Here is a 12,311-nt window from a genome sequence, read left to right as displayed (position 1 = left end):
TCAACTCTGTTGGATTTTCCTAACGTGGGTTAAATCCTAATTCTGCCTTCTCATAGCCTTAATACAATTAAGGTTTTTATCGTAAGTTAACAGCGCCCATTTATCGTAGGCAAGTTTCATATAGTCGAATATTTGTCTTTCGTTATTAAAGTTCATTGACGGCCCATTACGGCGGCTTATTAGATTTTCTGTTTTGCAATCATGCCGTTTCAGCCTAAGTTGGTGGTGATTGTATTTCGTAAAGGAGTATTTAGCAACCCCTTCTTTCAAAACAATTTCCGACCTCTTCTTCGAAGTCTTCCTTCGTCTGCTATTCATGTTCAACTGTCTAACCAACAGTAAGGTAAACATCACAAATTGCATCATAAAAATACCCTATAATAAAAAAAAACCCTCAATGAGGTAGTACGTTCCAAGTTGCTCACTTGGTGCCAGAGAGAAATTTTGCAAGTTTGTATACAATTACATTAATTTATTTAAAATTAGTTTTTTTTTTTGACCGGCGATCCCAAAACTCGCAAAATTGGTCGTTCAATTACACTTTTATTAGAATTTGTGCGTGTCACCAACAAAATTTAATTAAGCTGGTTTTATGCAAAATCGTTTGCTCAATATTTATGATGAAAAAAAACCAACATATTATTTATCGTAGAAGCCACCTAAAAAAATTTATTTTTGGAGAAATTTTCTAATTTAAAACCTGAAAAACTTCGAAAAAAATTTGCGTTGAGTTCGTTCCATATTTTTAAAATTTTTCTGCTTTCAACGAAATTTAAACTGACAAATATTGAAAATACGAGGAAGAAAGGTGGCTTAAAACAACTTCATAAGTAGATCAAGATTTTTAAATTCATTTATTGGTTTGAGCAGCAACTAGCCCCAGGGTATTGGAGAAAAAATTGTACAACTATTTTTTTCCATGATAAGAAAATAGAAACAATTTATATCTTTTTTAAGAAATGATAAATGTTTGGATTACATTTCTGGGGAATTTGGGAATTTTATAATCCAAATCTAGTTTTTACAAATATTAAGGTGATAAGAAAAAAAAAAAAATTCTTCCAGATTAAATTTTCCAAAAAATAATCGAAAACAAAAACTTTCAATATTGTAACAATAGAAATATGTTTTCAAATTCTTTTTATATAATTAATTATCACAGATCTAAAAATACATAAGTATGCAAGCCATTACCTATATATTGTTTTTGTTATTGTTTGGTTAAAACAAATCTTTTTCTTTACAACTATTAATTGTATTGTCTTAATTTTTTTTTTTTTTGTAACTTTTTTATTCAATAATACAGCGGACTGGCACGAATTCTTTGTTTGTTTTTTTTTTTTAAACAGCGTTTGAAGTTTCTCTTGAAAATAAAATAATTAAGAAAAAAACAGATAATACATATATCAGTAAATGTGACGTCGAATATGTTTTTGAGGCTGTTCACGACTATCTTCCTTTCTTAAAATCATTTTATTATTCAAAATATTTACTCTTTTTTTCAGGACCCCCGATTATCAGTTACGCTATCGACTGGACAAGGACAAGGGTCTAATTCTTCTGAAAATTGGAGTATAAAAATCTGATGCTTCATATAGATTTAAAAGAAACTAGGATTTTTTTTCAGGAGTTCCTCAATACTGAAGATTTCCTCAAGTGAAAGACTTAGCTTCCAATTGGATCTATCCCAAATGGAAATATCCTCTTCTCCCAGTGGAGGCTTTCTTTAAATTTTAAATGACCATTTCTTCCCCCTTTTTATTTTTAGTTAGTACTTCAAACGCTGTTTACTTTTTGAAAGGCTTTATGGTAGTGATTTCTTAGTTTGGTTTTTTTTTTAGTCGGACTAAATTGATAACTATTTCTTTAACTATCAACTATTTTTTTTACTAATTGTCTGTTGAATATGTTAAAAAAAAAGGAGAAATAAAATATACAAAATTTCTGCTCAAAATAAAAAACATTTTGTCACAAAAATCACTCTGATCATAATAACTAGACAAAAATACCACTCAAGTATCTTTGATATTACATAAAACCGAAAAAAATGAAAACAATATAATTAAACTAAGAAAAGTTTCCAAGTTGTATTTTTATATTTAAAATGACTTATTATAGTCAATAAAAACTAATAAAATGCAGAAAAATGATTTTTTTTTGTCCAATTATAATTATACGTATTAATGATTTTTTTTCTTTTCTTTTTGCCTCTCTCCTCAATTCTTTCATCATGAAAAATTACACTTTAAACCCTTTACTTTGCGAAATTACTCAAATTTAACGAAAAATCTGTGTATCAGTTTTTTTTTCTTTACTTCAAATGGTAGTGAAAAAAATAAATGGGTAAATTGTAATAAAACTTTTGGCTCAATAAACCACGAAGTACGTACGAGGTGCACAAGATGGCAGTTTTTATTTTCAAATGGCCTTGGGTTACTAATTATCTCAAGATATTGTAGTAACGGATAAAGAACTAAATGATAATAATTAAGTTAACTTGGTTAAGGCTACAAATGATCATGATCAAGAAAACGTTTATCATCCTATAAGAAAAATTCGCAGTTGGCTCGACTAGGTTTGCACACTGGCTATAATTTAAAAGGAGATTTCCAATTCCTGCGTACATTTAGCTCAGTGTAAAGAGCTGTACAAAGATAAAACAAAATCGAAAGATGCTGTTAATTACAGAGTTCAAAGTCTGTTCGATCTGAAATCGTCACTTTCGTATCTCATCGAACCAAACTTATCTCCAAACTTGAATAATGAACGTCCACTAATCTAAGAGATGAATAATCTTTGTTATAATTTTTTAAAATAATTTTGTATATCCGATTTCTATAAAATTAATCTTGTTAATTCATGAAAAGACTACTAAATACTTTTTTTACTAGTATTTTGTTCATTGAAATTAATGATTTTCGTTTTCACGGGTTTCCAAATAAAAAAAAAAGCATGATTTCGCTTTACAAATTGTTCTGACGAACCGATCGTCTATATAAACCTGAGGATAAATATATTTCACTTAAAGTAAGACAATTTAGCCAAACCAGAAATTATTTGGCCAGGGCAATAAACTATTGTAGTACAGTAATGCTTGTATTTAGAATTAGTTGGAAACTATTACGTAATTACGGCTTCACTCATAGGAAATGCAATTTTAACCTAGAGGCCTGAAAAAAGAGTTATGTCCCTCAAAGGTGGAATCGGGCGAAATGCATTATTAACGTAAACATTGGTACACAATATTGGACAATATCCGTGATTTTAGTGTCATAACATTTAGTTTTTTCATTAAGAATGTACGAAATTATCGGTATTAATCGTTTAACTTTGGAAATCGTTATCTTTTTTAAATCCAATTTTGGCAGTGAAGATATTTATTTATTCGGAAGTGAAAACAAAAGCCCTTTCACAAAATCTAAAGAATTCTGTTTGGTTAAAAATGGTATCAATAAAAATGAAAGTTTTGAATTTTGGAATAATTATTTATTCTTAAATAGTTAGCTGCCTCCAAACAAATTCTGTGGTGTTATAATGATGAAAAAAAGAATTACATGCATTAGTAGGAGGAAGTATTAGCAGGGTAGCAAAGAGGATGGCGAAGAAAGTTTAAGTCAGGCAAGGAAAGATTTAGTTGAAAAGATGAGTGAAGGGTATGATAGGATAACCAAGGGACTGTTCAACTTTCCGAGAAACATAAAATTAACGATGCGATCGAAAATAAAATGTATTAAATGAAGCACGAAGGGCCTAACGAAATAGTGGAAATTCAGAAGAAGAAAAAAAAGCTGTTTGAGCAAATTAATGTGATTTTTAACATTAGAATTAACTATCAAAACTTTTTATTCGTCATAATATATATCAAATATAACAAAAACTGCTTTAACGTCACATCAGATTCTCTAAAATAAAGTGTATCAACAATTTCTTCATGAATCGATTTGGAATCAAACAGAATTCTGGCGTTTTCGTGAAAAATGTTTATTTCGGAGAGAAAGGGAGAGAGAAACAAAAATGAACTAGTGGCTTGCTTATCATATAATAATAATAAATCAAAAACCTAATTTTCTATACAGAACCATCGGTTTCTTTGGTGACACAATGATCGCACAGCCTAACTGGATAATTCCAACCTCTATGTGGAACTGGTGCCCGTCCTTGGCTGCAAACATCACATACGGCATTGCCGCAACCTCGACAATGGTGCAATTCTGCTTTTCCGCCGGCACGTGTAAACACACCAGAACAGACGCTACATTCACGTGCTTCAGAATCTGGTACCCAATAGCTTGGCCGAGCAGTCTCCTTAATTACACCTGAGAATGAATAAACACAAAAAAATCAATACAATTAGCTCAGCGTCAATTAAATAAAGCTTATGTCAAATGTTCTTCACGATATATTTGCTGGAGATATTGTTTCCTGAGATATTACGTACTATATCTTATGATTTTCTTTGTTTTGTTTTAAGAAATTACGATAATTTGTCCTCAGATTATGATAAATTCTTTTCATTTCTAGTAATTTCTTGTTAAGTGCAAAAATAAAATGAATATTATGAAAAATGCTTATCAAAATGATTGCAAGTTAATAAGCTTTAATATTTCTAAATTTTTGAAGTGTGCAAATACTTATTTTGCTGACCGATGTTACGTATCAGATATTTGGCGCCTGCTTACTACTAACGGTTAGACTAATGTAGAGTCAGTTAATTTTAATGCTCAGCTAATGCTTTAAGAGCAGAATTCCATAAATAGAAGTGGTATTCGTCCATCGTAATGTCCATAAACTAGTTATGTAGTTGCTTCGATAAGGTGTAGGTGAGCTTTGCTGACAATCGTGGCCAGTTAATGGACGATTAGCAACACACTGAAAATCTGGGATGGATTTACGTAATTGGGAAACATCATACAACTCCTCCTGAGCTTTTCCACACATGCTGTTTTATATGAGACCCTCAAATGATAATAGATGGTATTTCCAGTAAGGTCTTTGACTAAGTTCAGAGTTGGAGATACTTCTGGCTACGGAAGTAAAACTTCTACTTTAGCCAATTAATAAGGTTTGTTTTCCCATACAGTTTTGTATTTACTTTAAAAAAGAGATTAATGCCGATGTTCTCAAACCAAGACGTTCTCCTACGACTTCAAAGGCTATTTGTGAAACAAATTTTCTTTCATTCTACAAAACCTCTAATAATAGTAGTCAATATGATATGTCGATATCTGAATCCTAACAGTACCTAACTGATTCCTAATATTCTAACCTTCTGTAACAGGTTATCAATCCCTTAGCTTCAAAATTATAAGATGGCATGCAATGTCAAGAAGGAAGGATATCTTACAGCTGCTTTATCTAAATGTCAAGTTAAAGATAAAAATAACTTACTTTTAGGATAATTCAATACCGCGGCTACAGTTGAAATAGTTGTAACTACAGCTTCACTAACTTTTCTAGGTATAACTTCATTTTCATCAACTTGATTTATTGGCTGACCTGTAAAAAAACAATGATCGCAAATTACTATAAATTTTCCATTTTTCAAACCATATTTTCTACAAATTTAATGAACATATCAGATAAGCCACAAATAAATTCAGGATAGCTGTAAAACTGCAAGTGAATAACAAAACAAAAAATCTTGAAATATGAACGTACATTAAGTTACAATTTTTTTAAAGTACACGATAAATTTTTGAAAATTGTAAAAGAAAATATATAACAAATAAATAATTGTCTTTACATTGAGGTGCAGGAGGATTGAAACACCAATCGCAGACTCTAACTGGACTGTACCATCCTTTGTCAGGTACTGGGGCAGTGTGTGTTGAACATTTAGAACATACTCCTTCACCACAGTTTCTGCAATGATGTTTTGTTTCACCCTCAACAAAGACTATACCACATACATGGCATTTCTGAAAAGAGAGGTGTAATAAATTAGTGATTTTAGAAATCTCTTAAGAAACGCCATTGCCTTACCTATCACTATTATATAATTTTAATTAATTCTACACTTTCAAATTGGAACCAAGTTAGGTTCCTAAGTAGTCAAAAAGGCTTTGGGCGTATGGAGCTCCTCATTGAGCTATTTAAAGTTTTTCTTGAAAATGACTCCAACGATTTTCTTTAAACTTTGGGTACTCATTGTATTTTGCACTCATTCACTCATACGTAGATCAATAACTTTTTTATGGGACATTTTTCAAAGAAAATTCGTTTTGGATACTTCTGTGAGAGGGAGTGGTTACAGTACCTTCTTGATTCATTTTAAATGGAAAGGATAGAAGTGAATGCTAATGTTCCTGAACTAGGTAAAAATTGCCCAAGTTGCTGTTTGTCTATAAACCTGAAGACGAATTAATACAAAATGCTTCGTATCGCGAACTACAATTAAACTTTTGAAAATGACCCTCAAAGCATTTCTATTAAAACAAAAAACAAAAAAAATTTGTGATTAAAAAATATAATGACTAATTGCTCTAGATGTTAAAGTTTCGATTTAATTCATAATAAAATAATGAAAAATCAAAACTTAGAGCAGAGAATGCAAATATCACAGACGTACGATCGAACAAATATTCCAGAAATTTGTGAGAAACCTCCAGCACATGATTCATGTTAAATTTTTTGATTATTACAACTATTAATTTGTTTTAAATAAATCTTAAATTTTTATCCAGCACTGCGAACCTAATAATCATATTTTCAAGTCTTAAATATTTTTAGAAAATCTTAAAACTATTTTTGGTAACTGTACTAATGTAACTTTCAAACTGGACTTATTTCCAACCTAATTACTGTCTAATACTCCTACACCCAGTACTTTACATTTGTATTTGGAAATAGAGTAAAAAAAGATAAGAAAACTTCTTTTATAAGTTTTACAGTATACCGGGACAATAAAATATAAGTAATTTACGCTTAACGCAAATAATATAAACTCATTATAAAAATATTTAATTAAATTGTGCCCTTTTGTCTTTCATAGAATTATCTTGCGTTTCAAATTAAAAGAAAAAGAGAATAAATAGGTTCTCACTTACTGTAATTTCAGAATTTGGTTTCCAATATTTGGGAGCTATTTGGTCGGTAACCCATGATCCTAAAGCTTTCGTTGGTGTAGCAGAAGCACTGACTACAACATCTGTAATGTATGATACACCATCCAAAACTCTTTGTGCAGAATTTTGACAAGTTTTACCGCTGCAACTCATCTAAAAAAAAATTGAATAAATAAATAAAAAGCTCTTAACATTTGAATATAAATATTTACTGCTGCAAAATTCTGTAAGTAAAGAAATGAAGAGATTTATATACTCCAGGCCAAACATGATGAATTTCAGTTCTAACAGCTGTAGCTTCTGGAAGCATATTTCCATACCAGTATTGTCTGCTTCTATAAATTTCGCCACAATTTGGACACTCTATCACATAACTGAAAATAAAACAAAAAAATCCTTAGATTTTTTAAAAAGTGGCGTTTCTTACAGCAAGGAAGGCAACGAGAGAGCCCAACAGTGCACTGACAAAAGCTCCAAGTGCCAATTATCCCGATAGCTTGATCAAGGAGTAGCAAGAGTTTAACACTACGAAACAATTAAAATAAATATAACTTTCTAACTTACCCAGACCAAGCGTATTTGGTAATAACCTCAAACCAAGAACCATCACTGGATGAGCTGTATCTTGGAATTACTCGCACCTCTTTACCATCATTATGACATGTTTTACAAACGTAAAATATATTTTCATATTGATGTTGGTATCTGAAAATAAGACGTACAACAATTAGGTATAACTTTATGTTAAAACATCATCAATCAACTGAGATAGAGCACACATCTCAGGTAGATACTAGAGAAGAAACTTAAATTCATAGAACCTAAAAACTCTCAGATGTTCAGTACAAACAAATGTCTGGAATGTTATTGAAAAAGAATGATTACGCGAAAAAATTAAAAAAAAAAAGAAAAGTAACTGGCAGATTACTCCAAACACCTATGAGAAAGTGATTCCAATTTCTGCATTTTACTTACAAAAGATCTACGCTTATGCTTGGTTAGAAGCTAATGACATATGGAATTCCTTTGAGCTAGAACATTAGAATCGTATAATGTGTCTCTTTAGATACAACGAAAGAGTTATTTACAAGGATTAGCCCCGCCTTCGGGGATCTTGGCGTTGGTGCGGGTATTCCAAAATTACATATTATACAATATCATTCAGTGACTACTAGGTTGAGTTGCCATAGGAAAAGCAGTTCTACAATTCATTTGCGAAAAATACGATGTTGTACGATATTGCCCACATTAGAAAATATGGCCTAAGTAGTAGAAATCCTGTAGTAGCAATGTTGTTTTTCAAATTACTTTTTCTTAAATTAAAATAACATAATAATTATATAAAAACAAAAAAAAAGTTCTAACTTGCACTTGTTATTGCTTGAGTGTGCTTGACCAGTAGAACCGTGACCCATTGATAGCTGACATCTAGATTTACAAGAAAGACATTCAGATGGACAAGTGAAGTATTCATCGAGTAGTATCTCAGATTTGGTAACAATTTTACCGCTGAATTTATCATTCAATGCCTAACAAAACCAAAAATATATTTAGGAAAACGTAAAGTGAAAACCAATGTTATATATATATATATCATTAAAAGATTTATTAATTTATTAATATTTATAAACAAAAAAATAAAGTAATAAAAATGAAAATCGAAAAAAATGACCTTGATAGTGTTGAATATTACGGATGGATTTCTAGGTGATCTGACATTATTATTGGCTAATTCTTTCTGTACAACCTTCATTAGTTCATTGAAAGAAGTAGGTGGTTCTAATGTTTGTACGCCAACATAGTAAAGTGAAGAAAATGCCTGTATACTTAAGCCCATTTTTCTAAATGTTTCTCTTAATGTATCTTCAGCAGGTTGAAGAGCGTCTGTAAAGAAAATATAAAAAGGCAAATCAATAAAATGTTCTTTTTTATTCTAAAGTTAGCTATTATCTTAAGGCACAATTAGGTGGCGCAATTTTGGGTCCCCAATAATTAAAGGGCTTATCTTTTTAAGTACATTTATATTTTCTTCCTTAAAAACAAATATTGCTTAAAACTGTCACATCTCCTTCAACATTAAACTCTTTAGTGAACACGTTTAGCATTGAAGGCAATTTTTCTTTAGAGCGATTTCTTAACTTTATGAAAATTTAATTACCTAAACTGCGATAACAGAAACTCAAGTAAATGTTTATCCTTTTTTCTTTTTTTTAAGTTGATTTATAGAGTTAGCGAGTGCTGGTTTTGGATATTTCCCAACTTTGCAATGCAATTTTACGAATTCACATACGCACTATTCGGAGAATTAATTTAATTTAACATTTAAATTAATTACGCATTTGTATAAAAACTTTGGAGCTGGTTATTTTTAAATAAATACAATAATTTTGAATTTGAAGTGAAATGTACAGGGAATCTCCTTATTTATTTCGTTTAAAACTTTTAACTTAGCCTTAACAGTGTTAAGCTCAAGTCTTTTAAGATGCATTTAAAACACTATTTTATTTATATTACGTCTGCTTGAACTTTCAGTTTAATCCAAAAGTTTTTTACTTTGATTGTTTTGATTCGTTAAAAATATCTTAAAATCTTCTCAAATAGGCAAAATAGCATTCCATCCTTACTAGACGAACATTTGAACAATTTATACAATACTAACTGGTTCTAAGCGGAGTAGTATTTCGTGTTTCGTGGAATATAATTATAGCAGGTCCCAAAGCAGATAGAGAACCACCCATGTCAGATCGTTCATAAACAGACTGTAGACAAGATTGAAGATGTGAAGAATATACACGAGATGCTGAACCGATAAATTTGAACATATCTTCATGTAAACGCTCACTTCTCGTACGAAATATCATCACATCACTTACTGCCAACATCTGAAATTCATATGTATTTAAAATAATAATAATCATAAGTTACAGCTCCGATATTTTCTTTTAATTTGCTCAGAGATGACACAAGATTTCATACATACTTTTAACAAAAGTCTTGCACGGGCCGCTGCATCGGATCCTTGCACGCCAACAGCAAGCAATCCTTCCGTATCCAAACATACCACTGACGGAGATCTTAAAGCTGCCCAAACACCCATGGTACAAGATTGTTGTTCGGCTGAAGTTTTAAATACTTCATCGCCGCTAAAGAACAAATGATTAAGGGTATGAGATTTGCCATCACCAGTATTGCCCACTATTGAAACTACTTTCACTCTTGGGGCCAACTTTCCTTCTTTTTGTCCACCACAGCCTAATAGTGTAGTGAATTCTTCTGCACTAGAAACCTATTAGAAAATATGTAACTAGAATTATTAATTATCTTAAATTTAATGAATTTAATTTATAATCTTTAATATAAAGTCTGAAATTCAAGCTGTTAAGTAAAAAGATTTCGAGGCCAGATATAGTTCTGGACCTATAAGCAGACAATAAAAGCACAGATTACAGTGGAAGATAAGTTTTCAAAATAAAAACAAGTACATTAGAGATGATAACAGCATTCATACACGATTAATGAGAAGATTAATTAGCAATCATAAAAAGCTGTCATCATTAGATTTTATCTAATAAGCCTAACATTTCTTCGTCGCGTTTGAACTTAATGTTATGTACGTCATTTTCGCAATAAAACAAGTGTTTCAAGTTCGTAGTTGACACAGACTTTACATTTTAATAATATTCTTTGAATGAAGTAATAAAATTACTTTCCCGCTTTAGATTATTTCCAACAAAGTAGCTTCAGATTTACTATCCCTTCATATACATTTTTTAAACAGTGGCAACTAATTTTATTATCAGGATATTTATTAAAACAATTGAAATAACTTTCTAAAAATTATTTAAAAGTATAATAATACAGACCTGTCTAAATATTTAACAATAATTCATTAGCATTAGGAGTTTTAAACTATCTCCTGAAATACGAAGGATATATTTTTTTTTAAACAAACTTGGAACGTTTGTTGCAGTATTACAGATATCATTGGGACGGAATAAAATTAGGTTCATTCTTAATAAGTTAATATTCTTAATAATATAAAAAAGTATCTGTTTCTTTCAACAAAACAAGTTGCCATTATTTTAACTACTTAAAGTGATACTGAAAAAAGTGCCTAAACTTGTTTAATTTCTTCAAATAAAAAAAGTAACAAACAAATAGTAAATCAAAGCATGATTTATCAAGCTAACACGCATATTATGAAATCATTGACCTTCTCAACATCCTCTACAGAAACAGGCACGGCACCAAGCAATATTTTAGAAATTGAGTTATTTTCTTAGAAAAATAATTTTAAAACTATTTTTTCAAACTAGAGGATACATTTTATTATTGTATTTTCAGCAATTTATGTCTTGTTAAATTCCAAAATTGCCTTAAGACATTCCAAAATGAGAAAAATTTTTTGTATACTTATTTTTTAGATACAGTTGATCAATTTTACCTGATCACCAAATTTAAGAGATTCTTAATACTGAGACAAAAAATCCTGTTACACTTAAAACACAAATTACTTAAAAGACATAATAGAACAAAAAATTTATCTGATTATTTTTAAATTACTTGATGTTCTTTATGGAAATTAATAACATCTCAAGTAAATATCTACCCTCAGTCGTTCCATTCCATCAACAAGTAGAAAACTTTTAACAAAATTTTCATTACTGTCCGCTGATCCAAGTGTTAGTGATGTAAATTCAGAATTCAATGTGATGTCTGGCAGTGAAGCGATGTGTTTCTTGGTACGCACTTCTTTTCCTTGGAATGTATTGCGATGTTCCAAGGAAGAACTGTCTAATGATTCCATAATTGCTGGTGACATGTTTGGATTTGAAGGCCACAAAGGGGCTCGACATGGTTTATCCAGGGAGAAAGCCATGTAAGTTTATGATACCGTTTAGCATATCAGCAGCAAATTATGTCAAAAGTTAGTAGTATGAGCCTGAAGAGAAAAATAAAAACATAGTAAAAATTTTCACAAATCATGGTAAGTTATTGTACAGAAAAAATGAAAAAAATAGATAACTTACTTTGATGTAATGAACGTATCTTGCAACTCATAAACTTCTTATTTTACTCTTCCTCTTATTTAATTTGAATATTATTTTTCTATCATCTATCAGCTTTCAACAGAATAATAACAATAACTAGTAACTACGACCACTACAGCAACAACAGAAAACAGATGATTTCAAGAACTCAACCTAACATACATACAGAACTGTTCGCACTGCCCTCTAGGATATG

The 12,311-nt window shown here is 30.5% G+C and overlaps 1 protein-coding gene across 1 annotated transcript; it reads right to left on the bottom strand.

Moving 5' to 3' along the window:
• Window positions 1-831: 831 nt before the first annotated feature.
• On the bottom strand, window positions 832-12,291 carry LOC141453244 (zinc finger FYVE domain-containing protein 1-like). The gene is made up of 12 exons (XM_074126205.1): window positions 12,095-12,291; window positions 11,674-12,006; window positions 10,045-10,350; window positions 9,724-9,946; window positions 8,737-8,948; window positions 8,430-8,593; window positions 7,629-7,769; window positions 7,321-7,438; window positions 7,047-7,217; window positions 5,744-5,918; window positions 5,389-5,496; window positions 832-4,316 (listed from the first exon to the last, which is right to left on the bottom strand). Exons 2-12 carry the CDS (start codon window positions 11,941-11,943, stop codon window positions 4,069-4,071), a joined length of 2,136 nt encoding a protein of 711 aa, XP_073982306.1. The 5' UTR covers window positions 11,944-12,006; window positions 12,095-12,291; the 3' UTR covers window positions 832-4,068.
• Window positions 12,292-12,311: the final 20 nt, after the last annotated feature.

This window comes from Rhodnius prolixus, unplaced genomic scaffold (genome assembly GCF_049639745.1).
Source record: "Rhodnius prolixus isolate KJV_2025 unplaced genomic scaffold, Rpr scaffold_3, whole genome shotgun sequence".
Lineage (NCBI taxonomy): Eukaryota > Metazoa > Arthropoda > Insecta > Hemiptera > Reduviidae > Rhodnius > Rhodnius prolixus.
Note: the sequence above shows the minus strand (reverse complement) of the source record. Positions and strands in the feature narration are given on the sequence as shown.

Coding starts and splice junctions, on each gene's coding strand:
- LOC141453244 (XM_074126205.1), bottom strand. CDS start 11,943: ATGGCTTTCTCCCTGGATAAACCATGTCGAGCCCCTTTGTGGCCTTCA. Junction 10,351..11,673: donor ATGGAATGGAACGACTGAGG/GTAGATATTTAC, acceptor ATTTTCTAATAG/GTTTCTAGTGCAGAAGAATT. Junction 4,317..5,388: donor GGTATTGAATTATCCTAAAA/GTAAGTTATTTT, acceptor ATTCATTCTCAG/GTGTAATTAAGGAGACTGCT.